The following is a 16559-nucleotide window of genomic DNA, read 5'->3' as shown; positions in this document are numbered from 1 at the left end:
CGGGACTAGAACCCGGCACCCATATGGGATGCTGGTGCCGCAGGCGGAAGATTAACCAAGTGAGCCACGGCACTGCCCCCCTGGGCGTGTAATCTTATTATTTTTTCTTTCCCTTATTCAATCCACAAAATGTTTGAGGATATAGTTGGAATATATTTATAAAGTTCAATAATCAATGAAAATATAAATAATCTCAATATGGAAACAAAATGTAAGGAATATATGATACAAATTAGTTACATTATCTTCTATGCTTTTTTTAAAAAAATTTTTATTTATTTATTTGAGAGGTAGAGTTATAGACAACGAGAGGGAGAGACAGAGAGAAAGGTCTTTCTTCCACTGGTTCAGTACCCATAACATAGATTGGAAGAGGAGCAGCCGAGACTTGAACCGGCATCCAAATGGAATGCAGGCGCCATAGGCTGACGATTAACCTACTGCACCAGAGCGCCGCCCCTCTATAATTTCAAGTTACTTTTATTCCTAATATTTTATTACCCATATCTAAGAAACATTTAAAATTACTGCATTTAAGATTATTTGTATGTAAATCTCCTGATAGTAGGTTTTCATTCAGTGTGATTCTATTTTTAGAATGATTATCTGAGTATTACATTGGTCTCTCAATGAATGTAGCAGATTGATTTATTTCACTCTTATACAAATGTGTTTCTTAGTTTAGTGTTAAACTTTTAATAGCATAGTTAAGTTTTGCTGCTAAAAATGATAATCACAATGAGTAAAGAACAGATTACTATCTGTTGTTCTGGGAGTTAAGCAAAATATCCTGTAATTCATGAGAGCATAAAGTGAGAGATGATAATTGTTTTAGTAGCATAATAAGATATAATTCCTCATAGCCCACTGATGTTGTTATTTTTATGTATTCTTGAAAAATTCAGCAACATTTATATTGCTTGAATAAATAAAAGCTAGATAGTTTCATACCAAGGAAAAAATTCTATAATTCCTCTCCAGCTATGATGCTCATTTATTTGATTGGTTATACTTAGTTTAGCAAAAGGCACTCAAAATTACAAACATCGTCACCCATCTCCTACCCCTCAGATGCTAATGCTTAAGTATGACACCATGAGAACCTGTAATTTAATTTAATGCTGTATATTTTTCATTGCAGACAAAACATGGATGCATACTCCTGAAGCTTTATCAAAGCATTACATCCCCTATAATGCAAAGGTAAAAATGGCTCATATGATTTTTTTAATTTTCCTTCATTTTATTCCTTATTGGTCTCACAGAGATTGTTTATGTACTAAGATTTAAAATTACAAAGATAATAATGCAGTTTTTAGAATGGAATATTGCTTTTTTCTCTAAGTAAATTACTTCTTTTTAAAAAGTGTATTAGTAGTGTCATCTGCAAACATGGATAGTTTGCCTCCCTCCTTTTGTATTTTCTTAAATGATTTTGGTGTTGTTAAAATTATTTGGTGTGGCATGACCTGTAGGAAACCGAACAACTAACAAATCATCTTGTTTGAAAAACATTTTAAATTTGTATTACTCAGTCTAACTATAATTCTAAGCTGGACATGAGAAAAATGAGAAAAATTGCTAATGTAATAATTATACAATAAAACAGAAACAAAGAAAAATATTCTAAAAAGCAGAAAACTGTACAGTGTAATGTTTCATTGCTCTATTGCTTAGGCTACTGCATTTAAAATTATTTTTATTATTAATGTAAAGAGAACAGATTCCATGTAGTTCATAAGTACAATTCTAAGAGCATAACATTATTTCACACCCTCCTTTCCTAGTAGAGAAGCAGAGCAATCTACATACCACATCTTTTTTTTTTTTCTTTTTCCTAAGATTCATTTTATTTATTTGAAAGCCAGAGTTAGAGAGGTAGAGACAGAGAGAGAGGTCTTCCATCCACTGGTTCACTCCTCAGATGGCTGCAATGGCCGGAGCTGTGCTGATCCAAAGCCAGGAACCAGGATCTTCTTCCAGATCTCCCACGTGGGTGCAGGGGCCCAAGGACTTGGACCATCTCCTCTGCTTTTCCAGGCCATAGCAGAGAGCTGGATCAGAAGAGGAGCAGCCAGGACTAGAACCAGTACCCATATGGGATGCTGGTGCTTCAGGCCAAGGCTTTAACCCGCTGCACCACAGTGCTGGCCCCACTCCACATCTTTAAAGATTTAATTTGTTGTTCTTTTGGACAAACAGACAAATGCAATTTATAAAAGGGACTTCTTTTTTTTTTAATTTCTTTTTTTGACAGGCAGAGTGGACAGTGAGAGAGAGAGACAGAGAGAAAGGTCTTCCTTTTGCCATTGTTTCACCCTCCAATGGCCGCCGCGGCCGGCGCGCTGCGGCCAGCACACCGCGCTGATCCGATGGCAGGAGCCAGGTGCTCTAAAAGGGACTTCTTTAAAGTATTATTTCGTGGTCAGTGAGCACCAAACCTGAAGTGGTTTTTCGAGAAATCTCTATCGAAATTTAGAGGAAGCCCAAAAATCCCAGTTAAAACGTTGAGATTGAGTATGTGAGCCTAACTGAAGCAACTGAACTTTGGAGACAGAATGGGGGAAAACAAAAATTATGTTTTGACGAGAACTTTGAGGGATTGTGTGTTAGTAAACTATACACTGGGCTGTAATGAGATTAAACAGGGATTATTTCAGGAAAAACAGAAAAAAACATTCATTGAATAGAAAATTAGCGGCGTGTAACAGGGGCCTTCTGCAGTGCAGGTCTGTGTCTGCATCAGCAGGAAGAAGCTTTTAAGACCATCCAGAAACTCTTCCATAGCCGGTGCTCAGCCGCCGGTTTTGTAGATTGCAGCAACTCTGTCCTTTCTTGCTGATTTTGCATGAAGCGAAGGCTCTGAAGTGGTTTCTATGTAAAACCAATATCCTGAGATCAGCACAGTGTTATGTACTTCCTGTGATGCTAACGTGAATACTGAGGGCCATTATTTCGTGTGAACAGTCTCATCAGTTGAGTAAGTTACTCTCCAGCTCTCCCACACATCTTCCTATTTTGTATTGACAAACTATGTGAAAACCATATAGTAGAATATTGAATCTAAAAATCTATTCCTTTAAAGTGCACACTGTTTTAATATTATGTCAGAATTGCATTTTTCTTTTTTATGAAGCAATTTTTATTAATTCTTATGTTAATGTGATATTAATATAAAGAGAACAAATTCAGTGAAGTTCATAGATACGGTTTTAAGAATAAAGTCGCACTTCCCTAAATCCACGCGTCCCTCCCTTCCTTCCTCCTTCCCTGCTTTCCTTCCTTCCTTCCTTTCTTTTTTTTTTTAACTTTTATTTAATGAATATAAATTTTCAAAGTAAAGCTTATGGATTACAATGGCTTCCCCCCCATAACGTCCCTCCCACCCGCAACCCTCCCCTTTCCCACTCCCTCTCCCCTTCCATTCACATCAAGATTCATTTTTGATTCTCTTTATATACAGAAGATCAGTTTAGCATACATTAAGTAAAGATTTCAACAGTTTGCTCCCACACAGAAACATAAAGTGAAAAATACTGTTTGAGTACTAGTTATAGCATTAAATCTCAATGTACAGCACACTAAGGACAAAGATTCTACATGAGGAGTAAGTGCACAGTGACTCCTGTTGTTGACTTAACAAATTGACACTCTTGTTTATGGCATCAGTAATCAACCTAGGCTCTTGTCATGAGCTGCCAAGGCTATGGAAGCCCCCTGAGTTCACTGACTCTGATCATATTTAGACAAGGCCATGGTCAAAGTGGAAGTTCTCTCCTCTCTTCAGAGAAAGGTACCTCCTTCTTTGATGACCCATTCTTTCCACTGGGATCTCACTCGTGGAGATCTTTCATTTAGGTTTTTTTTTTTTTTTTTTTTTTTTTTCCCAGAGTGTGTTGGCTTTCCATGCCTGAAATACTCTCATGGGCTTTTCAGCTGGATCCGCATGCCTTAAGGGTTGATTCTGAGGCCAGAGTGCTGTTTAGGACATCTGCCATTCTATGGGTTTGCTGTGTATCTCACTTCCCATGTTGGATCGTTCTCTCCCTTTTTTATTCTATCAGCTAGTATTTGCAGACACTATTCTTGTTTCTGTGATCCCTTTGGTTCTTAGTCCTATCATTATGATCAATTGTGAACTGAAATTGATCACTGGGACTAGTGAGATGGCATTGGTACATGCTACCTTAATGGGATTGAATTCGAATCCCCTGGTATGTTTCTAACTCTACTGTTTGAGGTAAGTCAGCTTGAGCGTGTCCCGAATTGCCCATCTCTTCCCTCTCTTATTCCCACTCTTATATTTAACAGTGGTCACTTTTCAGTTAAGTTTCAGCACTTAAGAAGAATTGTGTATTGATTACAGTATTCAACCAAAAGTATTAAGTAGAACAAACAAAAAAAAAATACTAAGAGGGATAACATATCAATTTGCTCATCAACAGTCAGGGTGAGGCTGATCAAGTCACTGTTTCTCATAGTGTTCATTTCACTCTAACAGGTTTCCTTTTTGGTGCTCAGTTAGTTGTCACCTATCAGGGAGAACAAGTGGTATTTGTCCCTTTGGGATTGGCTTATTTCACTCAGCATAATGTTTTCCAAATTCCTAACAGGGATCACTTTTCAGTTAAAATTTAAACACCTAAGAATAATTGTGTGTTAATTACAGAGTTCAACCACTGGTACTAGAACAAAAAAAAAAAATACTAAAATGGATAAAGTATTACATTGTACATCAACCATCAGGACAAGAGCTGATCAAGTCACTGTTTCTCATAGTGTCCATTTAATTTCAACAAGTTTCCCCTTTGGTGCTCAGTTACCCGGTCATTTGCAACAAGATGGAGGAATTTGGAAAACATCATGCTGAGTGAAATAAGCCAGTCCCAAAGGGACAAATATCATATGTTCTCCCTGATCGGCGACAACTAACTGAGCACCTTCCTTCCTTTCTTTCTTCATTCCTCCACTGAATCTGTAGAGTACTTTAGGTAGCAGAGACATTGTAATGATATTAATTCTTCCAACCCATGAGCAAGGAACAGCTTTCCATTTTTTGTGTGTGTTCTTGATGATTTCGTTCATCAACTTTTTATGATTTTCATTGATCTTTCAATTCTTTGTTAAATTTATTCCTAAATATCTCATATTTTGAAGGCTATTGTAACTGCTATTTCTTTCTCGATTTATCTTTCAGAGAGTTCATCATTAACATACAAAATCTACTGTTTTTATATGCTTATTTTGTAATCTGCAATTTTACTGAATTGGTTTATTGGTTCTAACTCCTTTTTGATGGAGTGTTGGGTATTTCCTACCTATGTATAACATGATGGCACCTGCAAACATGAATCTTGACTTCTGACTTTCCAGCTTTGCTTTATTTCTCTTTCCTAATTACTCTGGCTAATCCTTCCAATTCTATATTGACTGAGAGTGGTGAAGGTGGAAATCTGTGTCTTGTTCTAGCTCTGAGAGGAGATGTTGTCAGCTTTTTCTCATTCAGCATGATATTAGCTGTTGGTTTGTCATGTGTAGCCTTTATCATTTTGAGGTATGTTCCTTCTGCACATAATTTGTGGGACGTTTTATTCATGAAGAGATGTTGAAACTTACCAGATGCTTTCTCTGCATCTATTGAGGTACCCAGGTGGTTTTTGTTCCTCATTTTGTTAATGTAATTTATGACATTTATTGATTTCTAAATGTTGAGCCACTCGTGCATCTCTAGAGTAAATCACACTTGACTGTGATGGATGATCTTTCTGCTGTGGATTTGGATTTGGTTTGTTAGTATTTCATTGAGAATACTTGCATCTATGTTCATCAAGAATATATGTCCACCATTTTCTTTTCATGAAGCATATAGCATTTTTTTTGTGGGAGTTTTGCTATAAGAGTGGTGCTGACTTCATAAAAAGACATTTGGTAAAGTTCTATCCTTTTCAATAATTTTTCAATAGTTTGAAATACATCTGGGCTTGCTGCTCTTTATTATTTTTTAAAAAGATTTATTTATTTATTTGAAAGACAGAGTTACAAAGAGGCAGATGCAGAGAGAGAGAGACAGAGAGAGAGAGGAAGAGAGAGAAAGACAGGTCTTCCATCCACTGGTTCACTCCCCAAATGGCCTCAATGGCTGGAGCTGGGCTGATCCAAAGCCAGGAGCCAGGAGCTCCTACTGGGTCTTCCACACAGGTGCAGGGGCCCAAGGACGTGGGCCATCTTCCACAGCTTTCCCAGGCCATAGCAGAGAGCTGGTTCAGAAACAGAGCAGCCAGAACTTGCTGGCACTGCAGGCGGTGGCTTTACCCACTACGTCACAGGGCCAGGTCCGAGTTTGTTGCTCTTTAAATGTTTGTAGAATTCAGTTGTGAAGTCACCAGGCCCTGAACTTTTCTTTAATGCAAGACTTCTGATTACTACTTCAAACTCATTGCTTTTTATGGATCTTTTTATAGAATTATAATTTTCACATGAATTCACCAATTACTATTTATTTTACTTTTAATTTTTATTAATATAAATAGATCCGATTGCATGAATTTCATAGAGTTCTAAGAAGACAACCATACTTTTTATGCTCCCTTCCTCAGTCTCCCCTCACTTCTTCCTTCCTTCCTTTCTTCCCTTTCTTTCTTTTCTTTTAATTTTTGTGATAACATGCTTTGAATTTGCTTTATAATCACAGGTTTAATGCACCACTAGTCAAAATGTTCTACAAGTAAAAGGTAGAAAACCAGTGTTCCACAGGGATGGGCAAGGGCTATAAACAACATAAACAACAGTGAGGTCATAAAATATCAGTTTGAAATGTCTTGTTTTGAAAAGTGAGATTGTTGACATCAGTGTTTTCGTAAAATAGTGGGTCACAGTTAAAAGTTTGAAAGCCCCAGTCTTTAAATGGAAGCCTGTTTTTTTTTTTTTTAAGATTTTATTTATTTGAGAGGTAGAGTTACAGACAGTGAAAGGGAGAGAGAGAGAGAGAGGTCTTCCACCTGCTGGTTCACTCCCCAAATGGCCGCAATGACTGGAGCTGCGTCGATCTGAAGCCAGGAGCCAGGACCTTCTTCTAGTCTTCCATGCAGGTGCAGGGGCCCAAGGACTTGGGCCATCCTCCACTGCTTTCTCAGGCCACAGCGGAGGGCTGGATGGGAAGAGGAGCAGCTGGGACTAGAACCGGTGCCCACGTGGGATGCCAGCGCCAAAGGCGGAGGATTAACCTACTGCGCCACAGTGCCAGCCTCAAAACCTGCCTTTAAACAGCACCAAACATTTCTCCAGATTTAACTTATTTAAATCATAAAATAATAAGGAAGGGGATTACCTAAAAGAGCAGTTAAGTTTTTAATAGAAAAGATGATTAACCTCTAAGTTTAACCGCATGTCCTCATTGAATATAACATCTTAAAATGATTATTGAAATATGTATGTAAATATGTTCGTAATGACAAAGAAATGTAGTAACAAGTGAATATAGCTTCATTCATGCATTTACACAAGTATCTGTTTGTTTGACTAGAGCTGCTACTTTATGAAAGATCCTCATCTAGGCAGTAGGAATCCATTAGGAAACTAGATAGATAAAGGCCTGGCCCCCTTGGAAGCATATTAAATAACCCAAATATATTTTGAGAAACAGTAATAAGAAAATAGTAAGCCTATTTTTATTTGTTAAGACAAAGTCAATCAGTATTTTCAAAATATACATTATATGGCATGCATATTAGTAATCATACTTATAATGTCAATCCAGTATTTTATGTTGAATTTGACATTCCAGGCTGTTAGTAATTGCCGTAGAGAAAAATCAAAATAGGCTTGCAGGATATTGGGTTGGGAGAACTGTGAAAGAGAACACTGTTTTATTTAAAGTGGTCAGAGAGGGCCTCGAGAGCAGAGGACTAAATTAGGAAGTGATGATGTCACTGCATGGAGGGAAAATGTCCAGACATGGATAGCATGGACAAGGTAGCAGGGAAACAGGAGTAAGTGCAAACCAAAAGCTACATGTGCAGTAGAACACAGAGGTGTGGGCTTGTCTTTTGGCTTTTTGTAGGGACTTTTGAGTCACTGAAGACTTCGGGAAATTGTAGATTTGGATAATGTTTTGAGAGTGACAAGAGCTGAGACACTGTTAGAAGAAAATATAGGTGAACACTTTAAGATATTGGTGTAACTGATGTCTTCTTGGATAAGACCCCCAAAGCACAGGCAACTAAAGCAAAAGTAGACAAATGAGATTATATCAAACTCAAACTTCTGCACAGCAAAGGAAACAATTCACAGAATGAAGAAACATTGGACAGAATGGGAAAAAATTTGCAAGCTGAGACAAATTATTAACAGAAATTTGTAGTAAGGATACAATGGTGGAAACAGTGATTCTAGAAAAGAAAAGTGGTTGTATCTTGAACAGTAGCAACTGGAGAGAAAAGTCATAAGAATCTTAATGTATTTTGAAAACAAAGCTGATGGGACCTGTACGTGATTTGTGTGTTCATTTCCTACTCATGCTATCAGGGAAATATTAAGGCAAAAATTAAAAAAGAAAAATCTTTTGCTCCCTCCTAAGGAAGGCTGTAGTATTTTCCGTTCCCTCTAGTTTTTGATAGAATGCTGAAGTGTCATTTTTATGAAAGTGAAGTATTTTGTAGGTGTGAGATAGTTGCTTCCTAGATGAATTATGACAAATGTTTCATAAGAAAAATTTTATTATTAAATATTTTATTCTAAAATGTGTATTTATCCTTTCATAAAAGGTATGGCTTAAAGGTATAAAAATGCAGTTCTAAAGAGATCATTGTGTTATTTGGCACCATGCTGCAATAAGGAGAGTCAGCAGTCAGCATTCCTTGATTATCTGTTTACTGTTTTCCAAGCTCTAGAAGTGAGCAAATACAAAACAAATGTGAGCAGACTTTAACCTTGAAAACTTATGACTTCCCTGAGGAGAGAAAACAGTCACATAAAAGAAATGAAGACATTATGAGGAAAGCTACTACATAGATAATGACTAACAAAATAGAATATGAATGTCAAAGAGAGGTTTGAAAAGAAAGACCATGTTACATTTCATTTCAATGCCTTCTAGAGGTTAAGTTTGTAGGTGAAGCATGGTATTGTTTGCCACTAGGGTATCCTTGATAAGAAGGAAGCTTGCTGACTCAGTAAGTTGTGTCTTTTTCAGCTACAATTTTGCAATCACTACAATCTAAATTTAATCTCCCTCAATATTTATAATCTATAGGTTCTTATTTAGCTTAAAAACACACCAAACAAAAACTGCTATATCAAATATTACAGTTAGATGTCAGAACTTGAGAATTCTAACCCTCAATAGTTTGAAAATCCTATCTTGGTCATTACAATTGATAATTCTCATTACACCTGTCAAATAATGATTACACTAAGGAAATAAGGACTTAGATTTGTGGCATGCTCAGGTGCCTCCCATAAGCACAAGTTGTACGCCACCAACTCCACTGAGGCTACTAGAATTTTATAGCCACACAGTTTCTGTGTCTTATTATGGTGATTGGAGCAACCACCTGTCAGTCAAACTAGGTTTAATTTTCCACTCTCTCAGCTAATCTCTGTATTATGTAACTTTTTAATCCTTGAGTAAATTTTCAAACCTTGAGTTTTCTCACTTATAAAGTAAGATTTCATGAGTTGATGTGAGTTTTAAATATGTTAATGAATAAAAACCCTGCTTTTTGACTGGCATGTCAAAAGCTCTTTGTAATTAATGTTTTTCTATGAAAAGTATTCTGACAACTCTGTAGGTAGCACTAGTTATTATTATCTCTTGAAAATAATTTAGTATCTGCACTATCATCTGAAAACTAGAGAATAAAACCACTTAGATAACATTACAAATGTTTTTTTTTCTAACTATATCAGGAACAGGGACAGCCCTAAGGTATCTGCAGTGGCAGTAGGGTAGGAGTGTTCCTATGGGCATGGCAGGAGACTCAATACTGCCAATCTTTGTTTATTTATGTAGAAGAAAATATTTTTTGTGTAGACAAAATATACCGCTGTGATTGTACTTCCCTATTACCCTGATTTCTCAATAATATCATTGTAGAATGTTAATGCAAAAACTGTCCTGGTGTTAAAGAAACATAGGTTAAAAGTTAATGAGGAGAGAAAGTGATATTTTGTGGCCTAATGAGTTATGGTAAAGGAAGGTTTAATATAAATCATTTTTAATATTTCATAAATTATTTTTGGTGGATATATTATCATTTACTCTTGAGTGAAATGTTAATGTTGGTCTATGACTTAATTGAAGAAAATTTCAGTTCTTAGAAATAAATGGTATTTTATACTCTGTCAGAAAATCGAAATCAAGGGCAGGTGTTGGGCCTAACGTTATGACACTTGTTAAGATATCCTTGTCCCATAGTGGAGTAGCATGATTCAGTTGCTAGCTCTGGCTCCAGACTCCAGCTTCCTGCTAATGCTGAACCTTGGGGGTAGTCCTGAAGGCTCAAGTGCTTGCTTCCTGCCACCCATGTGAGAGACCATGATTAAATTCCTGGCTGCCAACTTTGGCTTAGCCTAGAACCTGTACTTGTAGATGTTTGGGAGTGAACCAGTAGGTGGAAATTCTGTCTCTCTGCCTCTCAAAATTTTTTTAAAAAGGAAATCAGGAAAGAAAATATATTAAAATGAAGCCTGTGGAGTCATTGTAAATTGTGCAAAAGATACATCTCTAATCAATGAGATGCATTGCTGAAACATCCAAAATTATTTAGAATTCCAAATTTGTGAATTCTAGAACAACTATACTAGCAGCAAACAAATGTTTACCAGTTTTGCTTCCTCTTGGGAAGGAGGCAGGAATGTAAAGAAACCATAAAGAGCTGAAGTGCTATCCATGAAATTCATTTGATTTATTCAAATAGGAAATTTTAGTTATTCTTAGGGTATTGAAGCTGTTAAAAAATAGGTTTTATACAGACTTTTAACATTTTTTTCTTAGATTTCGAATTAGCCTTTAATGATACTAACATATACAACTTATACTCATTCCAACTCACTCATTTTCAATGGAAAAATGAACTTACAAGCTAAAGTATAAATGCCATGTCCTTGAACTAAAGAAATAATAGGTCTGTAATACACAAAAATGGTAACTCTATATCTACAATCATTTAGAAATGTCCCTTTACTTGCCAAAGCAGCACTGGAAGATACTTAAAAGGAAATTAGAAATCTATAAAATGTTATTTATTCCTTGTCTTCTTTATAGTGGTAAGCTTGCATGTTTTTCATGCCCATGCCTGTGAAAAAATATGAAGAGCAATCAATTGGAAAGTTGTTGAATTGTGGCTTCACAGTTGCACTTAGAAAATACAAGAAAAAATAGAAAAGGAGAAATGGCAGTGAATGACTATTATATGACTTCTCGATTCTTGAGATGAACTTTTAAAACCAATATGTTTTGAAAAACTTAAGCCTTTTCTAAGAAGATGCTTACCCCTCCTCCCCACTTTTGTTTCCTCAGGTGACTGAAATTATTATTGGATATAATTTGATGGTCATGATCACTTTTTTTTTTCATCTTAGAAAATGCCCTAAAATGTGTAAGATAGCTGTTAGAAATTACAGAATAATTTAATCCCATCAAGGTGGCATGTACCAATGCCATCTCACTAGTCCAAGTGATCAATTTCAGTTCGCAATTGATCATAATGAAAGGACTAAGAGTCAAAGGGAGCACATAAGCAAGTCTAGTACCTGCTAACACTAACCGATAGAATAAATAAAGGGAAGAGTGATCCAACATGGGAAGTGAGATACTCAGCAGACTCATAGAATGGCAGATGCCCTAAATAGCACTCTGGCCTCAGAATCAGCCCTAAAGGCATTCAGATCTGGCTGAAAAGCCCATGAGAGTATTTCAGGCATGGAAAGCCAAGACACTCTGGCAAAAGATCTCTGTGAGTGAGATCTCAGTGGAAAGAACAGGTCTTCAAAGAAGGAGGTACCTTTCTCTGAAGGGAGGAGAGAACCTCCACTTTGACTATGACCTTGTCTAAACAAGATAAGAGTCGGAGAACTCAAGGGGCTTCCATAGCCTTGGAAACTCATGACTGGAGCATAGGGAGATTACTGATGCCATAGACAGGAGTGTCAATTGGTAAAGTCAACAACAGGAGTCACTGTGCACTTACTCCTCATGTAGGATCTCTGTCCTTAATGTGCTGTGCATTGAGATTTAATGCTATAACGAGTACTCAAATAATATATTTCACTTTGTGTTTCTATGGGGGTGCAAACTGTTGAAATCTTTACTTAATGCATACTAAACTGATCCTCTGTAAAAAAAAAAAAAAAAAAAAAAAGAAACTATCAACTCCCAACTTGACTCTCACTGGGATTAAACATGACAATAGGTCTGATCTGATTTCATCATCATTAAAAAAAATCATCTATTATTTTTCACTTTATGTTTCTGTGTGGGAGCAAACTGTTGAAATCCTTACTTAATGTATACTAAGCTGATCTTCTGTATATTAAGATAATCGAAAATGAATCTTGATGTGAATGGAAGGGGAGAGGGAGTGGGAAAGGGGAGGGTTGTGGGTGGGAGGGACGGTATGGGGGGGAAGCCATAGTAATCCATTATTCGTACTTTGGAAACGTATATTCATTAAATAAAAGTTTAAAAAAAAAAAAAAAGAAATTACAGAATAGAAGTCAAAAACTTCATATTAAAATCTCACAACATTTCTCCAAGGATACAGAGCTATTTTGTTCTCTGTGTGTGTGTGTGTGTGTGTGTGTTTCATATCTTATGATTCAAAGACTTTTTAGTGATTCAGAGACATCTTAGTATTTCAAAGGACTTTGGGACTTAGTGTTCCATCTCACTCATTTTCTTGATAAAATAAGTTGGGGCCTAGAGAGCTTTAGTGTTCTGTTCTAGCTTCTATAGGAAAATAGTATCAAAATTAGGTGTGGAAATAAAGTCTCAGCATTCGTTTTGATTTCCACTGCAGTTAAAAGAGATTAATCTTTCTTAGCCAATAGTTGAATGACCTTAAAGTAAAATAAGATTCCATGTATGCTGTTTGTATGTCTTACAAGGAAATCATTTTGTTCATGGGGTCCTGTGTATTGCTTGGTGCTTTCTGCATCATTTAAAACCATCCAGAGTTTAGCAGACTTATGAGTGAGTGAAGCAAGAGAGAGCGCACTCCTATCCACTGACTCACTCTCCAAATGCCTAAAACACTAGGAGCTGGGCCAGCTTGAAGCTGGGAGCCAGGGCACAATTCAGATCTTCTTGTGGGTTGCAGAAACCCAATTTTCTGAACCATCACTGTTGCCTCCCAGGATCTGCATTAGCTGGGGTCAGCAGCTGGAGCAGGGTATCAAACCCAGCTACAGTGCTGTGTGATACTGGCATCTTAGCCTGTACCTTACCATGAGATTGAACACCCAGCTCAGGATGGGCAATTTTAGAACAAAGAATATAAAAAAAAAATGAGAAATACGAATGAAGAGGAGGGGATTGTTACAGAAGGTAAAATGTGTCAGGAAACCTCAGGACCTGAAAATGATTTCTGTTTGAACACAGAATCAGCATTATCAATGGATTGCATGATTGCATGTCAAATACAGTCAGCTCTCTGTTTCCGTGGCTTCCATATCAGTGTATTCAACCAACACAGATTGAAACTGTTCAGAAAAGAGGTTGCATCTGTTCTTAAATGTTCAGACTGCCCCTCACCACCATCATTTCCTAGACAATGCAATAAAATGGTACTTCAAAATGTTATTGGAAAAATGGAATTAAGAGATAATTTGATTTCTGTGCATAAAGACAAAGACTTACAAATTTGATGCTAATGGTGGAATGTGCTACTTTTGAACATTACTAAACACTATTTTGGGGGCTCTACAGGAAGAGACCATAATATGCATTTTAATAACAACTATTTTCATAGCTTTATGTTGTATTAGGTATCAGAAATGATCTAAATATCATTTAAAATATGTATATTCACTGTGAATATTGTGACATTATAAGTGATTGATCATCCTAAACCTTTGGGGGGGACCATGGAGTTCTGGAGCCAGTTCCCCATGGATATGGAGATACAAGAAGACAACTGTATTGATGAGAAAAATGTTAGGAGGAGGCACGTGGCCTCCAGGGTTCTCTCTTTATCATTTGATTTGACTGTTATATAAGGCAGGTGGCCAGCTCACTCCAGAGACCTGAAATTCTGCTGAAGACAAACTAAGCATTTTAAGAGATGACTTAGAGTAAATCATCTTTCATCCCTTAGGAGATATATACATAAATACATAGTTTTTAAATCAAACTAAAGTTATTTCTGCCTTTTTTCTAATGTTATGAATGATGGGAAACTTCATCTCCAGAGCAGCCATGCATATTTTTACATTCAAGAACAGTCTCCTGTGGTGGGCCTGTTTCTTAAGTTTCCAGGATTGTTTATCATCTTCGATATTTTTTTCTTCCTGCTGGAACCAAGAGTTTTTTCCCAATTTTAAAAATCATTTTCAAAAATGCAAAAGTAGACTCCAGTGTCAGTCTTTATATCAATCAAATAGTATCAAAACATTTCCCCTGCACAGTAGTGATAATGAAGCAGTAAAAAGAATGGTCACTGGGGAGTTAAAGTTCTGATGTAATTTATGCAACCTAATCTGAGAAAACATGCATGCCAAAGTATAGAGAACACAGGTTAAAGATCTGAAAAAAGAAACACTTGTTCTTATTATTAAGTGAGCAATGTATTTTCTTTTCTTCTTTTCAAGATGGATCTATTTATTTATTTGAAAGGTAGAGTGACACAGAGAGAGGGAGAAAAGGGAAAGAAAGAGAGGGACAGAGACAGAGAGACAGAGACAGAGAGAGACTGATCTTCATTACTGTTTCATTCTCTAAGTGACCCCATAAAGCCAGGAACTCCATCTGGCTCTTCCACAGTTGGCAGGAGCCCAAGCACTTGAGACATCATCTGTTTCCTTCCCAGGCTCATAAGCAGGGAGCTGGGTGGGAAGCATAGCAACAGAGACTCAAACTGGTGCTCCCATAAGCGATGACAGCATTGGAAGTTGTGGTTTTAACCTTCTGCATGATAATGCCAGTCTCCCTTATTTTATTTTCCAAGAAAAATGAATTTATTATTTAAAAAACATGAAGCATGATAATTATTAAAGTTTAAGCAATACATAAAAGTAGAGAAGTATAGAAATTAGTACATACTTCAAAATCCTACCAGGCAGAAATAAGCCAGTGATAACTCTCAATTTAATGGTATTCCAGGAGTCCCACCACAAATGCAAGTGTAAGAATAGACATATAGATAGATTAAAGGTAGTACTCAACATTATTAAAAGCTCTCTACCAATAACTTTCTAAGCATTTTACATGGTATTATTTGATTTAATCATGCCAAAACCCAATTATTAAGACTAATAATATTCCTTGTTGAACAGCTAAACTATAACATTTAACTCTAAGGTTTAGGAAAGTGATACTGAGAATGAATGATTAGATAGGAAGAATTAACTTTATAAAGAGGAAATTGCAGAGAGGGAATGGGGGATAAATGGAGCTTGGATTAAAAAATTGGAGAAGTAGGAAGTGGTTTATAGATTGTGACAGATACATAAGATGTTAATAATAGTGGAATCTGGGTGTGGGATGTGTGGACTTCTCAGTCCAACTCCACAATTTTTGTTTGGTAAATTAAAGTTCAAAAAAGTTACATCAACCAAAAAAATGAAAAAAGAAATTATTACATACATAGTATTTTAAAACAAAAGGCATTGAACTTTACAGAGGAAAAAATATGGAAGTGAATCAAAGGAATTACTAAATTTCAGATATGTATCTCTTTGCCAAAAAGGATTTTAGTTCCTAAAAGATTGCTCTAAGGATAAAGAAACATGATTGTGAAAGTCATTATGTATTTGGCGTCCTTGTGTTTTTCCTTAATAGCACATTTTGAGTTTTGACAGTGTGCTTATATGAATGATGAGGTGAATAACCTACTTCCATTTCCTTCTGCTTGCATGTTCCACTTCGAGTTTTGTTGCTTATTTCAAAATTGCTTGCCAGGACTTGAAACAATTACATTTTTTTGAAATTGTTATTCCATGGTAGTTTAATCTTAATTTCATATAGAAATGGATTCAGATCAGAAACAATCCATTTACCATTTCTTTTCATTCCTGAGACTTTTATTTAATTTTAGTTTTCTTTCTCAAAATTCTTTTCCAAAAAAAGACCTAATGAATCCAAAATTGCGTGGAATATTTCACATTTAAAAATCTCTGCCTTCATCTTTCTGCTTTGATCTTTCTTTCCCTCAGAACATTAGTCATTGCTGTACAGTCTTCCTTCATTTCTTGTGTAGAGAAAAAAAATGAATCCACTCTAGGTTTCTCCCATGCAGGTGTGTTACCTTTTCTGTACAGTTGCCTGAGGTTTCATTGCTTTTTTAAAAATTATTGTAAAATTATTTGAAAGGCCGAGAGACAGAGATAGAGAAGACAGAGAAATG

At 36.3% G+C, this 16559-nt stretch overlaps 1 protein-coding gene across 10 annotated transcripts in view; it reads left to right on the top strand.

Annotated features, from left to right (window-relative positions):
* The window catches only part of GULP1 (GULP PTB domain containing engulfment adaptor 1), a 311569-nt gene that overhangs the window by 205286 nt on the left and 89724 nt on the right, over positions 1-16559 (top strand). For all 10 annotated transcript variants that reach the window (XM_051848376.2, XM_051848368.2, XM_070070491.1 and 7 more), the window contains one exon: positions 1142-1203. In XM_051848376.2, coding sequence (XP_051704336.1) covers positions 1142-1203 — 62 coding nt within the window. The remainder of the gene's footprint in view (positions 1-1141; positions 1204-16559) is intronic.

Source organism: Oryctolagus cuniculus, chromosome 3, assembly GCF_964237555.1.
Source record: "Oryctolagus cuniculus chromosome 3, mOryCun1.1, whole genome shotgun sequence".
NCBI classification, from domain to species: domain Eukaryota; kingdom Metazoa; phylum Chordata; class Mammalia; order Lagomorpha; family Leporidae; genus Oryctolagus; species Oryctolagus cuniculus.
This window is presented reverse-complemented; position numbering and strand designations above follow the sequence as displayed.